The sequence below is a fragment of the Leptonychotes weddellii genome, chromosome 5 (assembly GCF_054177405.1).
Source record: "Leptonychotes weddellii isolate Sample4059 chromosome 5, ASM5417740v2, whole genome shotgun sequence".
Taxonomy (NCBI): Eukaryota; Metazoa; Chordata; class Mammalia; order Carnivora; family Phocidae; genus Leptonychotes; species Leptonychotes weddellii.
The window spans coordinates 146422985-146444982 of NC_138373.1; the positions used below are offsets into that span (position 1 = coordinate 146422985).

The 21998-nt window shown below is 46.6% G+C and overlaps 1 protein-coding gene across 1 annotated transcript in view; it reads left to right on the top strand.

The window, feature by feature from the left end:
• The window catches only part of ABTB3 (ankyrin repeat and BTB domain containing 3), a 284577-nt gene that overhangs the window by 179559 nt on the left and 83020 nt on the right, over window positions 1–21998 (top strand). The window contains exon 3 of the mRNA XM_081822359.1: window positions 762–966. Within this exon, the coding sequence (XP_081678485.1) occupies window positions 762–966 (205 nt within the window). The remainder of the gene's footprint in view (window positions 1–761; window positions 967–21998) is intronic.

The window sequence follows — 21998 nt, forward strand, 5'->3', positions numbered from 1 at the left end:
GTGTGTTGGGACGCCTGGGTGGCTCAGTTGGTTAAGCGGCTGCCTTCGGCTCAGGTCATGATCCCAGGGTCCTGGGATCGAGTCCCACATCGGGCTCCTTGCTCAGCAGGGAGCCTGCTTCTCCCTCGGCCTGCCTCTCCCCCTGCTTGTGTTCTGTCTCTCTCTCTGACAAATAAATAAATAAAATCTTTAAAAAAAAAAAAAAGAAAGAAAGTGCAGTGTGACACACATACAAGGGGGTGGGGGAGATTCCAGGAGGACTTCCTGGAGAAGTTAATATACCAGCTGATACCTGGATGATCAGTAGGAGTTAGCCTGGAGAAGAGGAGAGAGAGAATGTTCTGGATAAAGGGAACAGCCTATGCACAGGCTCAGAGGCAAGAGGCAGTATAGTCCTTGACTATACTTGTGACTAGAGGTAAGGCAGCACTGGGTACAGCAAAAGATGTGACCAAGGGTGTGTCCCAAGGTGATGCGCACAGAGGGCTCCCTGCGCCTTGTGAGAAGCCGTGGGTTCCAGAAGGGCAGGACTGTGATTATCTTGGCCGCCCTTTGTGCTTGAAGTCGCAGCTCAAACCTGGTAAGCAGCGGCAGTCATATGGTGACTGGACAGATGCTTTCCTCTCTGCTCACTGTGGGACCCGGAGGACCGCTGCAGTTGAGTGAGGGAGTCCCAGGATCGGAATCTCTGCAGAGGTCTTCAGCACATCTCTGCAAGTCATGGCCGCCTGAAGGATCTGAAATCTTACTTCTGTCCACAGGTGACCTGGTGTCCCGAGCAATGCATCACCTGCAGCCCCTCAATGCCAAGCACCACGGCAACGGCACCCCCCTGCACCACAAGCAGGGGGCGCTCTACTGGGAGCCGGAGGCCCTGTACACCCTTTGCTATTTCATGCACTGCCCGCAAATGGAATGGGAAAATCCCAACGTGGAGCCTTCCAAAGTCAACCTCCAGGTGGAAAGGTAAGACTTGCTTTGGCTCTGGATGGCCAAAGAGAGGAGCCTCCCCTCTGGCCACCACCGCCTTGCGGTGGGTGGGTACTTCCTCCAGGGAGGCACAGGGGTGCAGGAGGGGAGCGATGCTGGCGGTCAGAACTGCACAGTTCCCAGAAACTCACTGGAGGGGTCCAGGTGGGAACCTTGTGTCCCGAGGGGGTGTCTTGAGACCCAGGTGGGGTCTTTGAAATGGGTTTGCGTAGGGTCGCTCCAGTTCGGGATAAAAACGGCCTGGGTCAGGAAGGTGGGTCTGCAGATTCCGAAGGGGTAAGGGGCTCTGCTGTGCAGGGTGGCATCCTCGTGAAGACAGCTTTGGGAGACGCTAGCTCCTTGGGTGGGAGGTGGCTTCATTTCCTCCTGGCTGCCCTGGGGACTCCCACGGGGAACCATAAACACCTGCTCAGCCGAAGTGGGCCCCGAAGGTGCGCAGGAGATGGGCTTGCTCAAGCAGAATCCTCAAGGGAAAAGGAGGAAGGGAAGGCTTCCTGGGAGAGGACACTCCCTCTGACCCAGCTTCTGTCCCTCCCTAGCACAGTCCCTCCGCTTCCCCGTGCCTCAGTTTCCCCATCTGTAAACCAGCAGCTCAACTAAGCAGTTCCCAGGTCCCCTTCTGTCTGGAAAACTCCAGGACTCTCTGAGGATGGTTTCACCCTCTCAGAGGCAGGCTGTCAGAAACCAGACTGCCTGGGAGCATCCCTCTTCCCCTGGGAACAACGCGCAGAGTCCATCTCCCCTTGGCGCCTCACAAATCAGGCCCCACCTCCACACGGGCCTTTTACTCCAACTATTATACCAGTGACCCATTTATCAAAAGACTAGTGAAGAGAGTGGGTTCTGGGATCCAGACTTCTGGCTTTAAATCCCGGCTCTTCCAATTAAACGTCAGAGGAGGGTGGGGGCCTTGGGAAAGCGCCTTAACCTCTCCGTGCCTCAGTTTCTTCATCTGCACAATAAGGCTACTGAAAGTAAATCCTGCATAGGGCTGTCGGAAGACTGAGTGACTTGAACAGTGCCAGCCAGCACATAGTAAGTGCTCAGTAAACGTTTGCTGTTGTTTCTGTTGTTGTAGACACTCTCTGCACGTAGGCGAACAACTCCCAGTTTGGGCTTAACGCGGTCTTCTTTTCTCTGTTAAATGGTTACAAGCCATTTTGGGATGCTCACTGGCGGCTTAGCTCCTGCAGGGACGGACTGGGGCTTAACTGGGCTCCCTTCTAAAACCACGTCTCCTGGCTTTCGTTTCCAGGAAGAAAATGGAGCATGAGTTAGACAAAAGTTGCTGAGGTTTTGTTCTTGTTTTGTGTTTGAGAATCCCGAGTTGGCATGAAGATTTCAGTCCCGCCTGGAGTTAGCTTCATCAGGCCTCCCACGATCTAGGCCGAATCAGTGGGTACCCTGTACGGATTTTCACGTGCCCAGCATGCCCTCATTGGAGAGGTGGCAAAATGCCCATCGTCCCTGGGCAGGTTGTAACCTCAGTGCGAGACACCCAGAGTGCTCCCTGTGAGTGTGTGGCCTTCGCACTGAGTGAACGAGCAGCAGACTCAGCCTGTGGGGCTTCTAGCTCTTCGGCCCCCGCCCCAACAGCCTGTACGATAGTTTCTGGCTCACCGCCCGCCAATGTGCACATGACCCCCAGTGGACCCCCCTCCATCTCCAGCCAGGCAGTGCCTCCTCTGAGCTCCAGAAACTTCTCGTCCTACTCAGCCTCGGTTTCCCCATCAAGTCTCACACACTCAGACTGGTTCTTCTCATAGCACCTTATTCTTTTCTGTGTAACACTTACTCCAGCTGGTCATCGTGATTCTGTTACGTGTTCGTTTATTGCCTGTAAGCTTCATGAGGGCAGAGAACACGTCTGTTTTGGGTTTTGGTCGCCACTCCACACCTAATGCCAAGCTCAACATCTGGTGCGTGGTGGGGAGTCAGTAAATATTGGTAGAAAGAATGAGCAAACCTGTCAATCTAGCTGCCTGTGGAACATTTCCATTTGGGTGTGCTCATGACTACCTCACATCTGAAGTTACCCTCCTTCCCCTAAAACCAACTCTTCTTTCTCTCTCCCTCATCTCTAAGAATGGTGTCACCACCAACCCGGTCACCCCTGTCAGAAAACTGGGCCTTGCCCCCCACTCCTTCCTGTCCCTCACTCTCTCCTACAGCCGCTGGTCAGCAGGTCTTACTGATAGTGCATCTACGGCATCTCTCATTTCTCTGTCCCCCACCCCCAGAGATTGCTGCCCCTGTGTGGTTGGGCACCTTGTTACCTCTTACTTCTGTTACTGCATCTGATTTCTAAACAGTCTCCCACAGTGTGAGGCTTAATATCCTCTGAGCTGCTCCGTCCACCTCACGGCCACCAGACTGAAACTTCTAGAATGTGAATCTCATTGTGTGATGGACTCCTTGCCCCCCACTCAACACAGGGGCATGGCCCCATTACATTTTCCATTACTCGGCTTCCATCTTCCTTCTGGAATCCCTTTCAGGATTCAGAGTGCAGCTGGAGTGGCTGTCAGTCTGAGGAGACCATCTGAGATTTCCAGACTTTCTGGGACAAGATGTAAAGACGCATGAGCTTTGAGGGAGAGCAGAGTAAAGAGAACATGGCCCAAAATGTGTTGAGTCAGTTCTGTCTCGACCTTTCCTATCTTCTTTGGTTGATTTTTCAGGGGTCAGCACAAAATGCAAAGTAGAACTTGTCATTTTTGAGTTGTATTCACTTTGGTCCTCCAGAAAGAGTGTGGATTTGGGAATGAGATTGACTTTTGGTCTTGTATCCCAGCCCTGCTTCTTCTAGCTCTGAGACCTTGAATAAGCCATTCCTCCTCACGGAACCTCTTTTCCTCAACTGTAAAATGAGAGTGGGACCAGCCTCACGGGACTGGTGTAAGCAATGAATTCAATATGGTAGCTAAGCCACCAGCACCATGCCTGGCATGAGAGCAGCTCTCCTCCTCCTCACGCCCCAAAAGAGTAGCTGATATTATATGTCTTTTTATTTAGCAGGGCGGCTCTAAAATCCTGTTGTTGTTGTCCCTACAGAAGCCTGTGTGTGTTCCTTTTAGACAAAAAGCTATTTCTTCTGTTCCCTGATGGAATAGACATTGGTGTTTAGCATCTGAAACCACACATGGAAGGGCTTCAGAGGAGAGAGGACTTCTGTTTTCAGTCACCAGCTCCCTACCAAAACCTCTGAACAAGAATTTTCCAGTGGGTGGTGTACTCTAATTTGGAGTTGTTTATCTCTCTTTCTGTCTCCTCACCCCCAAAATCAAACAACATTTCCTTAACTCTTTATTTTTATTCTGGCAACATCAAGTAGGGCCATGGTGCTTATATGGTTTTTCACTAGACTCTTCTTCAGGAAAGGGGCTGAATATCATTTGCTTTTGTCCATTCCCAGCAGAAAGTCTGGAAACATTTGTGGACTGAAATATGGATTGCTTTGTGCCTCAAATTGTCTCTGCTTGTCAGAAGAGCCTTCTTCCCTGGCTGGAGTATTTGGAAGTAGGCCTACATGCCCTATTTTACCCTTTCATGTGGGCCCAGCTTGAGAGTTACTACATTTGTTTTGGATAGTTTCGTTTTTCACTGCGGGATTTTGAAGAAGCTCAGTGCCAGTGTGAAATTTCTGTAGTTCAAGTTTTTCCAGAACTTTGGCTACTAGTTTTTGAGCTTCTAAAATCTTGCAGAGCAGTTCTTTGGCTGGAAGCATGTACTGGGACCAGGACCTGTAAAGAGCTGGAGCTCCAGAGTGAGATAGACAGGCATGACCCAGACCACATGGAGTAGAGACTAAGACTAAAAGGCCAGACTTGGAATCCTGTTCAAGTCAGGTGTTTGCAAATTCAACATGGAGAAGAAAGAGGAGGAAAACATTCTTTATCAGGAGAATCTGATCTTCGGTATCGCTAAATCTTCTATGTGCCAAAGGCTGGTCACTGAAGATTTATGATGTTCTGTGAAAAACAATGCTAACCTTGCAAGTGCCTCCAGGAAGAGAGTAGCTTCAGATTCCACTGAAAGAAATAAATTGCAATTAATTATGGTACCCAGCCTTGACTCCAGCCCACCCCACTGGTTTGTGACTTAATTTTTTTTAATTCCTTAATTCAATTTATAATAAAACTCCCTGAGAGCAGTCTACCTTTTATATGTTTTTCTAGATCCCAACATAGTATTTTGGCACATTACACATGCTTAACAAGTATTTGCTAATTTAGTTAAAAATAAACACAACCAATGTCATCAGCAAAGCCTGTTTTGTATTGGAGCATCAGATGTTCTACAAAGAAATCTTAGCTCAGATGTCATCCTTGTTTCTGACTTTCATTTATCAAATATTTCTAAGAAATAGGTAATAACTGGGTGTTATTCACAAACAATGAGTCATGGAACACTACATCAAAAACTAATGATGTACTGTATGGTGACTAGCATAACATAATAAAAAAAAAGGCAAAAAAACTTAAAAGAAAAAAAAAATGTTACAACCGAAAAAAAAAAAAAGAAATAGGTAATTCTGCTTAATTTTTTCCTAGGACAGAACCTTCGGTAGTTCAAATTGAATATCAAAATAAACACATATCATAATATCAAGCAATCAATAAAATCTTTCGGGTACTTCAGATGTTTTTACTTAAAAAACTCAGATTTTCTAAGATTTATGATTAGGCAATATTTTACTATATATATTTATATGTAAATATATATGTTTGATTAGGCAATATTTATTTTGTAAGGTTTATGTTAGGCAATATTTATTTTAGTAACAATAAATGTAAACACCTTAATTTTGATAGTAGAAGCTATATGAGGCTGCTGGCTTTAAATGGAAGCATCTTCAGTCTGTGACAAGATTTTCCTCCCCTATATCATTACTGGAAATATCGGTGATTCCGAGATGTGTTTGGCCACAGATGACTTCAGTAATGACCACAAAATGAAAAAATAGTAGGATAAATTGGACTATTTTGTTGCCTGAGGTAGCTGGTAATGCCTGAGAAGATCAGAGATGGGTTTTACCCAGAAGACTACTCAGTTAGGTAGTTCTGTCCTCCCCCGGTCTCACTGAAAGCAAACAAAAACACACAGCTAGGCAGTGGGAGCTCTTGCCCCTTTTGCAAGCAGAGCTGTATAAACAGATGTGGTGCACTGTCTACCAGGAACAGCTGAACCAAAAACATAAGTATACAATCACCAATCACCAACTGTTTGGGAGAAAGGAAACAAATCTTAACAAATGGAAGAATTTACACTTGAAGAAACAGAGCTAATAAAGCAAACATAGCAGACATTAGAAGTTAATGGTACCCAAATACATCTTCCAAGACACTCGCCCTGTCAAAAGATCACTCCAGCACATCAGTTCTTGATGCTTTCCCATCTGTGGCATATGTGACAGGTAATAGTCAAGTGTTAACATACACCAGTGGGCATACTCCCAGGGTTATGCAAAATTTCCAGCATGCTATTATAATTCTTCCTTGTTCCTTCACCCTAAGGAGTACATATCAGAATGCAAGTGGGCAGAGGTTTCCTTGACACAAACAGCACTACTTAGTTGCAAAGGTTAAACCTACTATGACTGCTCAGAGCAGAAAGAAAACCTCTGGAAGGCCCAGTGTAGGTAGAAGGTTACCAGGTCCTTTCCCCTTCTGCACGAGAATTGGACCTTGGGTTAATTCTCTAGCTCTGTTCTCCTGGAAAATGATAAAAATTGCAGTATTAACTATGTTACCAAGCAGCAAATATTGCCTAATCATAAATCTTAGCATTGATAAATTTGATTTGGCCTGCTAGTACTGTAAATACTTTATAAATATCCAGAGCTTTGGGCTTCCCTGAACCCACTGGCTCTTGTCACTGGCAGTGACCTTGTAGGAACCTTGAAAACTCTATCTGTGGAGTTGCTACAAGAGATATTGGGGTTCATAAACCAGGATAGTTCTCACAGTCACTCAGGTGGATCTCATCATCTTGCACCTGAGTGTTACCTGGACAGAAGATAGCTCCAGGATGGCTGACTATAAGGACTCCCACTGAAGGGAACATTTGATGCTATCCTGCTGGGCCAAGTGTGACCTATGATAGTCCCATGAGTCTAAATGTTTAGTAGAGCTTAAAAAGACTTCTTGTGGGTGTTAAAGCCAGAGAACGAGGCTGCAGGGCTGCACAACCTAGAACAGTGTCCAGGTTGCACCCCAAGACTGCTCTAGCAAAGACCTCAAGGCCACCAGGGCTGGGCACAGACACTTAACTTCACACCACCAATGCTGAGCACCGGACACTCCTAGCAGGACCTCTGCACCATTACCCATGAAAGCTGAATGTCTACCAACACCCTAGTGAGATTCATGTTCCACCTATGTCACACCACTTGCTTCCAAATCAATGGAGCCCAGGCCACATGCCTGCACCCTAGCTGCAAGGGAGTCTGGGAAGGTGAATTTCTGCCTTGGTGAACCATGGACTAATAATATGGGAAATTCTCCAAACCCAGTAAGGTCATCAGTGGTTCTGGCCAAAAAAGTTGACAAAGGTGTACTATGCTCTTCTAATCTACTTTTTTTAATATAAATAGCACACAAGTCAATCATTTATACAGCTCAGTACTTTTGACCATTGTTAGCTACACATCTCACAACTGATGAGCTTACACACCACAGCTGAGAACCAAAATACCGCCTCAACATAAGGACCCTTTAGACTAACACTCTGGGAACCTGGATAGAAAGGAGAAGGAGGGAGAAGGACTATTCCTGGCATCCTCAGCAGGGATGCAGAATGCCTTTTCCCAGAGGAAGAATGCTACTTCCTCATCTTCCCAAACCCAGTGATCACGTCTGGCACAAAAGACCCGTCATATGCCCAGCCCAGTGCTACAGGGTCCTGGAGAAATCCAGAGTCAACAGAGACATGGGAACATGCTAGAGTGAGGGGGCCACAGCTGCAGGGCTGTATGTGGGCCTTGGTGGATTGGCCTAGAATCTCAACAACCATATAAACAAGGGGGAAAATGCATGTTGAGTTCTAAATAATTAACTTGAGAAAGTTTTAAAACATGATCCGTTCATAACTTGAGCATGGCTGCAATTTATTTCATCTGGCCAAGGTAAAAACGACTCTAATCCCACTCTTTTTCAAACTGTGGGTTACAGCTCATTAAAGGGCCATTAAATCAGTGCAGTGCAGAGATTGGCAAACTATACCCCACAGGCCAAATCTGGCCCGCTGCCTGTTTTTATAAAGTTTTGTTGGAACACAGCCATACCTATTTGTGGACATATTATTTAAGGCTGCTTTTGCACTTTTGATTAGCTGTGTCAGAGACCAAATAGCTCACAAAGCTGAGAATACTCTTTGGCCCTTTCTAGTAAAAATTTTCTGACCCCTGATGTTGTGGGTTATAACCTAAATTTTTTTTTAAAGATTTTATTTATTCATTTGACAGAGATAGATACTTGATCCCAGGACCCTGGTATCATGACCTGAGCCGAAGGCAGATGCTTAACAACTGAGCCACCCAGGCGCCCCTATAACCTAAATTTTTAAAAACTGAACTAGAACAGAAAAAATCCAAGTAGTCTTCATGAGGTAAGGTAAGGATGTTTTGTGAAACTTCCTTTTTTCCCCCACTATATTAACTTAACTGGAGATGATTAATTTGCCCAAGGTCATGTAGCTAAAGTTGGAGAATTAGTGTCTGAACTCTTGGAGTCAGGCCCTGGTCTGTGCTCACATTCATTAGGCTGTTCTGCTATCAGTGGGCTATGATTTCAAAAGAAATAATAATGTTTGAAAGCCTCACCCCTAATCCCTAGAATTTGTTTTATAATCTTCATGATTGTTTGTAGGATATGAAACTAATATGTTAATGTATTAAATAAAATGTGGTGACTCCAAAAAAAATCAAGAAAGAAGACACTTTGAATCACCCATAAGCACTGGGACCATATAGGGCATATATTCTGTCTATATCAAAGTCTTTTGGTTGTTTCACAAAATAAGGACTATGCAGTTTTGTTGATCCATGTCATTGAGTAGCCTTCGAAAGCACGATTTTTCAAGGGACCGTTCCATCACTGGGCATTTAAAGTCAAGAGAGATCCGAGAACAGGCATATTGAACATGCTCCATGATGAAGAAGGTGCAGCTGAGCCCTAGTGGGATGAGTGGACTTGTCTGGGGTCATAAGTGCACCTGCAGCAGATTCACAGCATGGTGCCTCAGGGCCTTTGCACAGGCTCTGCCTTCTTCATGGAACATTGCCTCCTTTCTACCTCTCTGTCATCTGGCTTAGTCAGTTCATCCTTCAGGACTGATTGTAGGCATCACCTCCTCCTGGAACCCTTCCCTACCACCTCAGGCTATACGAAGTGTAGAGGGCCTAGCTCAGTGCATAGCATATAGTAGGCGCTCAATAAATGCTCTTTTTTTTTTTTAAGATTTTATTTATTCATTTGAATAAGAGCTGAACAGAGCTGGGTCGAAACCTGTGTGTTCCAACTCAGGCAGCCCTCAGCTTGGCACTTGCTATACCGCTCATGTGTCCCAGGCCTCTTTTCCTCAGCTGTAAACAAGAAATAATAATTCCGACTTCATGGGGCTGTTTCGGTGCTCGGTGAGCTAACTTCTGCCAGTGCAGTATGCATTCACCGACACGTAGGAGGTGTTCCGTAAATGGTAGGAATTATTTCTCCCTTAATTCAGGCTGGCACCTTCTTAGATATGTTCATATATATAACGCACTCAAATCCAGCACACATTAGGTGCTTTAGAGATAATGGCCCTTGTTATTCTCATTGTCATGGTGCTTGGAACGTGAACATACACTATAGCAGGACTTCTCAGACTGTAATCAGGAATGTGCATTTGAATCCCCTGGGATCTCATTAAAATGCAGATTCTATTCATAGGTCTGGAGAGGGGTCCTAGATGTTTCCTTTCTAATAAGCTCCCAGGTGAGGTGATACTGCTGGTCCCTGGGCCATACCGTGAATGACAAGACATGGTAGTCTTTTGTGTGTTTGTCATTCCTTTCCCCAACTGACTTCAGCCCCCATTTTTAAGTTACATAAGGGCAAGAAATAAGCTTTTATGGTGATTTTTGTCTCTCTGGTAGAGCTTGGCACATAATAGGCTTTGGGGGCTGGATTGAGCCTCATGAGATGCTGGATCTCTATGTAATCTGACGAAATGAACAGATTCCAGAGGTCAGACCTGGCCAGCCTGCAGAACTGCGGAGCTGCAACAGCCAAGGGAAGACACTGAGTGTCTGAATATAATGATCATCTGCAGCCTAACAAGGTGGCCCCTCTAAAGTGGCTCAGGGATAGCAAATTAGCGAGAAGTGTGCAAGGCAAAGGTGAGGCAGGATTTCACAGGTGTCCTGTCTGGAGAGAGGCAGCAGGGCAAATCTGAAAGCTCACCAGCTTAATACTGTTGAACACATCTAGCCTCCAGGCCTTGTCATATGGCTTCGACTCGAGAGGTTTTTTTCCCAGCCAAGGGGCAGAGATTGTTCCTGATCACGGTGACAAGCTGAGAGGCTCAAGTTCAAGAACAACCTTCTTCTCTCCCAACACACAGGGTGAGTCTGATCAGATGCACACACTGCACTTGTTCGTTTGAATATCCAGGTCTTCTCTGAATCCCAGCTAACGGGCTGCCACGGCGGTGTGGTCTTGGCTGACACAGCAACTCTTCATTTTATGGGAAAAGGAAGGCAAACCTCACCTTCATGCACAGAGACTGAGGAACTAGCCCTACACTGTCCAGTATGGTAACCACCAGCCGTGTGTGGCTGTTTGAATTTAAATGAGTACAAATTAGGGGCACCTGTGTGGCTCAGTCGGTTAAGTGTCCAACTCCTTTTTTTTAAGATTTTATTTATTTGACAGAGAGCGAGCACAAGCAGGGGGAGCTGCAGGCAGAGGGAGAAGCAGGCTCCCCGCTGAGCAGGGAGCCTGACGTGGGACTCGATCCCAGGACCCAGGGATCATGACCTGATCCAAAGGCAGACGCTTAACTGACTGAGCCATCCAGGCGTCCCTAGTGTCCAACTCTTGACCTCAGCTCAGGTCTTGATCTAAAGGTCATGAGTTCAAGCCCTGCGTTGAGCTCCATGCTGAGTGTGGAGCCTACTTAAAATAATAATAATAATAATAAAATGAATGAATGAATGAATGAATGAGCGAATAAAAATTAAACAGAACTAAAGCTTCAGTTCCTCAGTACCAACTGTCCTCATTTCAAATGCTCAATAGCTACACGAGGCCAGTGGTTCCCGTTTGGACATATAGGATGTTTCCATCACCACAGAAACTTCTATTGGACAGCACTGAACTGGAGGCTCAGTGCAGATAGCAACCCTCTTTGAGAAAAACAGCCCATGAAAATCAGTGCTCCCAAAGCAATATGTAAGTAAGGAGTCCTCGTAGAGACCAGGGACCAGCTCACCTGCCGAGGCATATTCCATGTCCCCATGCTTTGATGATCTTAGAGCCCGGTATTTCAAAACAGCCATCATCAACATCACCCCCAAATCTTACAAGGTATTTGTCACATACAGGTCTCCCTTCCGAGTGCATTGGCTCGCTGAATCCTCCCAAGAATGTTAGGAGTGTATTAGCACCACCTTTCACGACTGCTGTCTCTCCCTTCCCATGAAGAATGTCAGGCTCAGAGAGCTTGTGTTGCTTGCCTACGTTGCACAGCTAGTCGGGGGCGGAGTGGGATGCAAGAACAGGCAGCTGAGTCCAGAGTTCGCTCTCTCAACCGTGTGCTGTGCTTCGGGGACAGGAAGGACTGTTGGGCTTAAAGGGGAGGGCCCAAGGTCCCTCCGAAGGTTAAAAACCTGAAAATCTCCAACCAGGAATGTTCTTGCTTTAATATGCTTCCCCCTTCCCTTTCCTTTTCCTTCTAGTATTTTCCCTGGCTTAGGCGTCCATAAATATTGCTAATGTAAATGGAATAATGATAATCAAATCACTTCATCTGATTAGACAGCAGTTAAACCTCTTGGAGAAACACACTCGCCTCCTAGAATGAATTACCATCAGCATAGAACCTGCCTCTTCAATCTTCACCGCAGTGCTACTTGAACTTTCCCTTTTTTATTTAATTTTTAAAACTTGTTTATTATTTATTTTATTTATGATTGAACTTCTTATTCTGTTGTTCGTTCTTCATTTGTTTATTCAGCGAACATGAATTGAGTGCCTGAGCATAGTAATAGTAAGAGCTAGTGTCCATTGAATCTTCTAGGTGCGTGGCAAGTACTTTGCATGAATTAACTCATTTGTCCCTCAGGATAACCTCATGATGGTAGGCCTTCTTGTTGTCGTCCCCACTTTCCAGATGGGGAAGATGAGGCAGAGAGGTCACAGGGAGATTCACGTCCAGCAGCCGGGCTCCAGAGCTCCCTCCCATTACCTGCTGTTGCTGTGTGCCAGGCCCTCTGCTAGGGAGGGGGGACCCAGGGGACCTCCCATGTCTCCTCCCCCGTGCTCATTCATCATCAAAGAAAGAAAGCCCAAAGGGTCAGAAGGGGGATGCAGATAAACTTCCACAGGGGACCCAGGAAGGTGGTTTTGGAGGCGGACTGAAACATGGATAAGATCGGGCACTCCCGGTGAGAAGGAAGTCTCCCGAGTTCCATAGACCAGCGAGTCTGACTACAGCAGAGGCCAGGCTGACCTGCAGCTGGCTCATAGAGGTGCAGCTGTTTGGCCAGCTGTTAAAATGCTGAAATGCTTCCCTATGAGTTGGTGAAGAACTGCAGGCCCAGATGCCCCCCACCGCACGACCCGGCCATCCGGCACCAGCAGCAAGGCATCCGGGTCCACGGCGGGGCAGAGGGGGGCCTCTGCCTGCATCAAGGCCGCAGGACGTAGGTGGTGCCTGAGCCTTACCCAGAGTTACATATTTAGAATATCATTGCTGAGCTGAAAGTGTGTGGGAGGGGCGCCTGGGTGGCTCAGTCGGTGAAGCGTCTGCCTTGGGCTCAGGTCATGATCCCAGGGTCCTGGGGTCGAGCCCTGCATCGGGCTCCCTGCTCAGTAGGGAATCTGCTTCTCCCTCTCCCTCTGCTGCTCCCCCTGCTTATGCTCTCTCACTCTCTCTATGTCAAATAAATAAATGCAATCTTGAGAGAAAAGAAAGAAAGAAACAGAAAGAAAGAAGTGTATGGGAGAAAATTATGTCCTTCAGGTGTTGTTGGGCCTTGGTTCCTTCAATGGTGGGATGAGGGCGAAGGTTTGAACAAAGGGAGAAGCCTAGGCCAAATGCAGATAAGCTGCTCATCCTTCGAGACAGCTGCATCCTCACCGCCACTGTGAAATCTTTGCTGCCCCCCCCGCCCCCCGCCCCCAGCAGGACAAGGCCTCCCCTGTTCTCTGTGGAAAATGCCAACAACACTTGGTGCCATCGTGTGCCAGGCCCTGGCATGAGCGGACTTCGGGTCACCCGACTTAAATGTCCCAATCACCTTCTGAGATGCTGTAGTTATGCCTAGTTTCAGATGAGGAGGGAGGCTGAGAGAAGTTCAAGGACTTGCCCAAGGTCACCTGGCTAAGCTTGTGAGTGGCCAGGCTGGAGGTTGGGCCCGAGCACTCTGAGTCCAGAGCCTGTGTCCTCCCGATCGCCTCCCGCATAGCCCAGGCTGTTGCTGTACTACTATTTGCTTCCATGTCTGAGCTCGTCGGAGGCAGGGACTGGGCTTTGATCAGCTCATGCTCTGTCTGGCAGCCAGCCAGGGCCTGGCACGGAGTGGACGTGGACATAAAGACCAGTCTGAGTGCAAGGCAACAGGAGAGTGGAGCCTGGCATGAAGGTTCCTGCAAGAGCCCCGAAGACAGATGACAAGCGTGTGGCTTGACCAAGTGCCATCTCCCATGTCCCCTAGCAAGACAAGTCACCAACTGGCCTCCTCCCTTGGCCTGAACGGTCCCAAGGGAAGCTACATTAGCCTCCTTGGCTTTTTGGTTCCTTCTCCTTTGCTGGGAACTGGCAGCCCTCTGAGTGCCCTATGTCTGGAGCCTCGGGCACTGTGCGTGAATATCCTGCACATGTAGGAAAAAAATTTTTTAAAAGAACATGAGCGAAAATTAGCCCTTGAAGCTGCCCAGTGCAAACTGAGGGCTGGCCCAGCATGGCAAGGGCCAGCAGGAACCCCGGGTGCCCGGGAGCAGAAAGGCCTGTGAAGAAGGGACACTCCCCGAGGTCAGCCTGCTTTCAAACCATCTGTCCCGTGCCAAGTTTCCGCTCTGTTTTATCCTTCCAGAAACAGCGATATTGACAGCCAGCACATACCTGAGTTTTACGCATTATGGAAAACAGCCCAGGCAGTAAATCTGGTCATTTGCCCAGTAGACATAGCATCTGAGTTGATCCTGCATTTTTCAAAGTCTGACTTCCCCCGTGAAACATACACGTGTCTGCGCATCTCCTAGTTGACCATTATCCTAGGTTTTCACTGATTCAATCACATCGTCCCCTCCTTCCTTTTTGCTCTCCTCATGGACTGCACCTTTTTACAACTGTAATACAAGGTGCTATAAATTCAAATTTTTATATTATTTTTTTTTACCAAAACATTATATATGCTGATTTTTTTAATTTTGGAAAATACAGGAAAGCACAAGAAAGAAAATTAAAATAATCTATAATTCTGCTATGCAGAGGTAGCCGAAGTGATTATTTGGTACCTTTCTCATCTTTGTTTTTAATACAAATAGTGGGGCTTTTTAAAATAACTGTACTGGGCGCCTGGGTGGCTCAGTTGGTTAAGCGACTGCTTTCGGCTCAGGTCATGATCCTGGAGTCCCTGGATCGAGTCCCGCATCGGGCTCCCTGCTTGGCAGGGAGCCTGCTTCTCCCTCTGACCCTCCCCCCTCTCATGTGCTCTCTCTCTCTCATTCTCTCTGTCTCAAATAAATAAATAAAATCTTTAAAAAAAATAAAATAAAATAACTGTACTGTGTATGTGTATATAATTTTATATCTGCTTTTATTTCACGTAGTATGCCATAAGCATTTTTCCTGGTACTACTACAGAACATTCATAAACATCCTTTTTTTTAAAGATTTATTTATTTATTTGACAGAGAGATAGAGAGCACAAGTAGGCAGAGGGAGAGGGAGAAGCAGGCTCTCCACTGAGCAGGGAGCCGGACGCGGGGCTCAATCCCAGGACCCCAGGATCATGACCTGAGCCAAAGGCAGCCGCTTAACCGACTGAGCCACCCAGGCGCCCCCATAAACATCATTTTTAATGACTGCAAAATATTCCATCTTGTGAATGCACCATAAGGTACCCAGTGGTTCCCAGGTTGCTGGTCACTTGGGTTGTTTCCAGTTTGTGAATTGCTCTTCTTTTAAAACTACACACAGTAGTATGACTAAAACATCAATGCAGAGGGAACGGATATAAAAAGAATAATCTCTTTGGAGTAGAGCAACTGAGGGGTTAACTCATGAGGCTTCTGATGGTGTCTTTGAGTGAGAAATTGCAGAAAAGGAGAGCCCGGGGAGGCAAGCCTACCCAGATCCCGTGTGTCATTGTGTTCCACGGGAAGAAATGCCTTGTGGGAAATGTAAGGAGAAGTGGCCCCCACCTGACCTGCAAGGTGTCTGGCCACAATCACTATAAAAATCTCTTAAGTGAGAACTTCATCATGTCTAGGAGTCTTCCACACATGCAGTCTCCCTGCATTCTGGGAGTGGAAAGACCAGCTAGGGTTGTTTTTCACAACTTTTTTTTTTTTAAGATTTTATTTATTTATTTGACAGAGACACAGTGAGAGAGAGAACACAAGCAGGGAGAGTGAGAGTGGGAGAAGCAGGCTTCCTGCTGAGCAGGGAGCCCGATGTGGGGCTCGATCCCAGGACCCTGGGATCATGACCTGAGCCGAAGGCAGATGCTTAACAACTGAGCCACCCAGGCGCCCCTGTTTTTCACAACTTTAAAGAGACTGGCTCTAGAAAAGTCATGAGATTTGCCCAAAAGCCATGCAATGAGTGGCCAAATTGAAAGCAAAGAGCTGCTCTAGGGATCTCTGGAAATCCCCACCCTGCTTCCCATCTTGCTTCTAGAATGGAGCAGAGCCTTAATACAGCGTCATCAGAAAGCAAGTTTTGAGCAGGTGCCGTGGACAAAGTTCATGGTGTATTCCGTTGGCGGTGTCCAGCGATTAGGAAGTCTCCACAAATTCCAGGAAAGATTTGTTGAAGAGTTGTGTTTATTATTCTGGATTTTAAACGGCTCTGTTTTTGTTTTCCCCGTATGTAAGAAACATTGCCCGTGAGGGCTTCCTTGGGTCTTTCAAACTGGCGTGAGGAATTCTGTCAAGATTTAGCCAGTCGGGTTCAGGCGGGCCCAGGACTTGAGGCTGAATGTGCTGGCAAAAGAAGGTGGCTATTTTCCTGGGCTTCTGTTTCACTGAAAAGTTCAAACTCCCAGGCTGCAGTGAGCATTTTTTGGCAGTCTTCTGTCACACTGTCCATTATTAGATCCTTACACAGAATCTCACCCTTTACTTGGAGACCCTATGGCAAGAGGATGTGGAAGGAACATCCTGTGAAGAAAAAAAGAAATCAGTAAATAGGCAAAACCAAGGACCCTCTTGTTGAAAACATGAACAGCGCATTCCACTGTCTTCAAAACCTTCCCTGGAGACGTTGTCCCTCTTCAGACCCCAGAGCACCTTATAAGACCATCTCACAAGGCACTCTGCATGGTCAGCCTCACATTGTAGTTATCTGTCCTTCCTTCCCTGCTGGCTGACCACCTGATGCTCCAGTCCACCAATCCAAAGACTCAATCGAACAGGTACACAAGGATAATTAAGGACAGGTAAACAGACTTTAGCCCTCAGGGCTGTCCTAGAAAATTGGGGATGTGTGGGCACACTAAACTCCTCTGCTAGATTGAACACCAGGGTCCAGGTCTTAAATCCTGTGTCTTCCACAAAACTCAGCACAGACCCCTGCTCCAAGAAGACAGTCAATAAACAGGGAACAGGTTAAGTGATCAGCCTGCTCCATAAATGGCCCTCACTGTTCACGCATTTAGTATCTCTCAGATTCATCTTCCACAATGTCTCCTACCCCCTTATCCCTTCAGGTGCCTCAGGCCACAGAGTCCCCTGAACTTGCTCTGCATTTCCTCAACTAACTTCCTCTGCCTGGATTCTTCTCCCAAGCTCCTCTCTCCCCCCACTTCCAGGCTCGGGGTGGCATGTCCCACACTCCTACCCCCTCTCACTGCAGCTGATTTTGACTCATCCTCCCAGAAGATTGTATGCATAAAGCTTTTTTAGATAGTTTCTTTTCTCATGTTTTTCGCATGACCTCAAGAGTTTGTTGAGGGCAGGGACCTTTTCTGGTCTCACCAAGTGTATGAACTGGTACGCAGCAGGCGCTCATTTATTCATGCATCCATTCAACCACTATAGAACATCTACCATATGCCTGACAAGGAACAAATGCATAAATTATAATAAAGTATCCATCACAGATAAGTGGTGTAAAGAGAAATAAAACTGAGTCCTCAAATTATGTACAAGTGATGTAAGTTGCTGTTTCAGGTAGGGTGGTCTGGGAAGGTTTCTCTAAGGAGGTTGCATCTGAGCAGAGACCTAAAGGAAGGGAGGCAGTAAGCCATGTCAGTATCTGAGCACAGATCTTGCCAGGCAGAGAGAACAGTAAGTGCAAAGGCCCTGGGACAGGAACATTCTTGGCACATGCAAGATACAGCAAGGAGGCCAGTCAGCCTGAAACAGAATGAGTGGGCAGGGAGAGTGTAGGAGATGAAGTCCAAAGTGGGCAGTCAAATCTTGCAGAGCCTCTTGGGCACACAGAGTAGTTTGGTTTCTATTATTCCATGTGTGATGAGTCGCTCAGTAAATGCTTGTTAAATTGAATTATTTGAGTTTAGTTGAATGGAACTGAACCGAACTGGGTTTCACTGAACTGAACAGAATCGGGTCTCACGTTAGGATGGACAGCATACAGTTTCTGGACCATGCGATATCCCCAGTCTGTACTTGTTACCTACAAATGGAAAAGCACTATGAACAATCCCATTAGCAACTTTAAAACCTGTTAGTGTATGAGTTCACCTGTTCTGGGAGAGACTGGCACAGCCTTGTTCCAAAAGCCTTGTGGACAGTGACACTTTTGCCAGACCCCCCCAACATGCACTAGTTTCATTGTGGTGGATCTAAACTCAAGAGGAATGTGGTCCTAATGCCTGCCCATCATTTATATTTCATTTCTGACGTTCTTAGACTCTGAAGTCTTCGAGGGTCACTGGGATTGATTCTGGGCCTTTGGCCAGGGTTCTGGACCTGACTTTTAACATAGTTTTTACCCCAGCCTGGTTCTCACTGAATCTTAATTATGTGGATTCCTACCCTTAACACAACTGAAAATAAACCACAGTTAGCTATTTTTATAATTTTACTTGGTTCTTTTTTTTTTACTTGGTTCTTATAAAAACATTCCAGGGAACCATCACCAACCCACAGTAAAGTGGGAAACCCACCAGAATTTAAGCTGAGCAAATAAATATGTGTTCATTCATTCAAAGAATGTTGAGGGCCTATGAACCAGGCACTGTACTAAGTACTGGGGATCCAGCAAAGCACAGGATACGTCCCTGTTCTCATGAAGCTGATGGTCTAATGGAGACAGAACAAACAAGGACACTAATATAAAATGTCATCTCGAGTTGTGGCAAGTGCTACTATGTGCAAGTTTGGGGGGTACAGAGGTGAATAATCCATGCCTCCACAATGTGATTGGGGTGGTTATAAAGGCATGAATTATAACAATAATATAAGTGGTATCATGGAATTATGTACAAAGTACTGTATGGAGGTGGAGGGAAACAAGTAGCTAACTGTATCATATGGGGGGGGGCTCTTGGGGAATACATACCAGAGGAGGTGACCTTTGATCACTCTCTTAGGATTTAACTGGACGGAGAGAGTGGAAAGAGGGAGGAAAACAAGAGTAGAACAAAGGCAGGGAGATGGTAGCAAGCATGGGCGTTCCAGAAAAGACTGGTCATTTGGTGTGGCCGGAACACACTGGGGCTGGATCGGTATGAAGTGGGAGCACAAGACAATGAAAACATATGTGGATTGAGGCCAGGCCAAGGAATTTATACTTTTATTAGACAGATTTACAGGTCACTGCATTCATCTTGGCAGCAACATGAAGAGATTGGCGAGAACAACCAGGATGAGGAAATTATTATGAAAATAATGCAGTGGTCCGATTCTAGAAAGAATCTGTATGTAAGTGGCCAATCTGCTAAATTTGGTGTGTGGGACTCACAGGGTGTGGAGGGACTGGGAGTCTCTAGTCCAACCATCCATTGGATGTTTGGATCTCCTTCCTAATGGCCTCCCCACGGGATCGTCCAACCAAGGCACCAGTCCTAGAGGCTTCCTTCCCATTCCAGCTTCAGATTGCTGAGACTCCTCTGAGGTCTTACTTATGTGGAGCTGAAGTCCGCTCCTGGGAGCCACCACCACTACTCCTTCTTTTGCTCCTTGGGGCTTCTAGAATCAGTCCAATGCCTAATTCAGATGCAACCTTTCACTGTTTAAAAACAGCTGTAATTTACTGAGCAACTTCTGTGTGCCAGGCAGGTCTGCCGAGCACGTATTACCCCATTTCCAGTTGGGAACCCGGGGCTCATGTGACTTGCTGGGATTTGGCCACTGACCCAGTTGACTGGCAGCACCAGGATAAAAACCCAGAGCTGTCTGACTCCAGAGCCCTGCACTCTTGGAAATAGCTATCGATTTAACTTAACAAACATGGACTTAGCACCTATTACTATGAAAATCCCTGTCCTTGATATCATAGGGGGAAACCTAAAGTAAATAAGCATGGTTAATAATTTCCAGGGCTCCCCATTCTAGTGACTTGGATAGTGGAGTCAACACCCAAGCATTGTGATAATGTGTGCCTGGCTTTGGCTTGCAGGGTGGCTATTTCAGAAGAAAGTGACTTACATTTCATTCATTGCATGGTAGTACTCGGGGGACCCACCCCCACAGAGTCCCTACCTGAGAAAGAAGGCTGTATCCGGGGAAGATAAAGGAGGGAGATGGACTTAGAAAGATGGAAGGCATGAAAGCGGTGTGTATAATCAGATTTGAGGAAAGCGAAGCTTCAACCTGGACACAACCCAGTGGCGAGCAGAGAGGCATACAGCAAGACTGAGGAGCTAGAAGCAGAATGAGAACAGGCGTAAGGAACAGATGAGAAAAACCATGAGAACAGAGCCTATGCACTAAGCATGTGTTTGGGGGCTCTGCCTTTAGGCAGTCTGTGGTATTGCTGCAGTTTGGGCTGGAGGGCTTAAAGGAAATGGACAGGACCCTGACAAAGTGAGGGGTTTGTGAGTGGACTTACCTTCCCGGTTGTGTTTTTCTTACCCTGATGTTTAAACTGGTAACAACTTAAGACCATATGCGTTAGGTGCCTGATGCACATGAAGATGCCTGAATGTATATCTTCCCCATGACTGTACTTCCACACCTGTGTTACCTGTTGTGCTCTCCGTGGCCCTTCGAGGAAGGACCAGTGGGCATTATCCTCACTGTCCAGGTGAGAGAGGGATCTAAGGGTCCCACCCAGCTTCCATTCAGAACCAGTGCCCACACCCCAGCAAAATCCAGACATCCTGACCTGCTTGCCAGCCCGCATCCCTCCCCCTCCGAGAAGTGCTGTTTCTAGCCTGGCTGGGTCTCCCTTCCCCAGGCCAGGCTCATCCCTGGATGAGGTTTGCTTTGGTCCCTCTGGTTGGAAATTTCTCTGCCTGCCCTGGGGCTGGCCCTAGAACTCAACGCCTTCACCTGCTGATTTGGAGAGAGAAGCTGCAGGACCTCTCCTGAGGGGCCTAGACAGGTTGTGGTAGGCGGGGCGCGGGCACACCCAGTCTTCTCGCCACCTAGCAGATGAGCAGCCCTGGATATTGTGTGTGTGCAGATGGAGAGGCTCGAGCTGGAGCACTGCCCTGTTCAAGGAGTTTCAGAGTCCAGCCTACGAAATAGCCCTTTGGCATTTCCATTTATTAGAATCAAAACCTCCCTTTCTAGTTTCTGTCATCTCTCCAGATTCTGCAAAATGTAAAATTGGTAACGTTTAGTTAGAGAAGTAAATTGCACATGTTTTCTTCTCATGCATGTGGAGATCCCATAAATCTGCTAAATGGCCACATAGTTGTTTTTATGGGTACCAAAACTGCCTCTTTTTTGACCCTAGTCTCTTCCTTGATTTTTAAGGCTCTCCAGGAAGTTCTCTTTTCTTTCCTTCCTCTCTCCATGTTCCTTTTCTGTTCTCTTCTTACTGGGAAAATCTATCCCATTTCCATCCACTACCTTTTCAAAGGACCTCCCCATTCTACATGGTGACACTCTCTTTTTTACTTTATTATTCCAGTTATTCTGGGGGCTTTGGTATACTCTGACACAGATGATGCTTCTCTAATAATCATTTATAACTCATCTAACTCTGAAAAGGATTTCTGCTAGATTCACAATATGAGTGAGATATAACAGAACCACAAAACAAGGATAGCGATACAAAAACATATGTCATTAACACTAAAGAAGACCACCGTACCAGGATAATCTCCCCTAAGGTTCATTATGGCAATTGAGTGCAAAATGGAGCTTTGAGTTTCCTGGCCTCCAAGGCAAAAAGGGAAACATGCACTATAAAGCTCATCATCTAATTTAAACACACACACAACATAATCTTTACCAAAAAACTGTTCACAGGAGGATCATTTCTGACTTTTAGCAAGTTCTATCCAGGGCTAATCCTCTTAGATCTTTCTGGTGATCTCAGTCACCTGGGGAGTTTTTTAAAACAATCTAGGGGTGCCAAGGGGGCTCAGTTGGTTAAGCATCCGATGCTTGGTTTCGGCTCAGGTCGTGATCTCAGAGTTGTCAGATCAGCCCCAAGTCAGG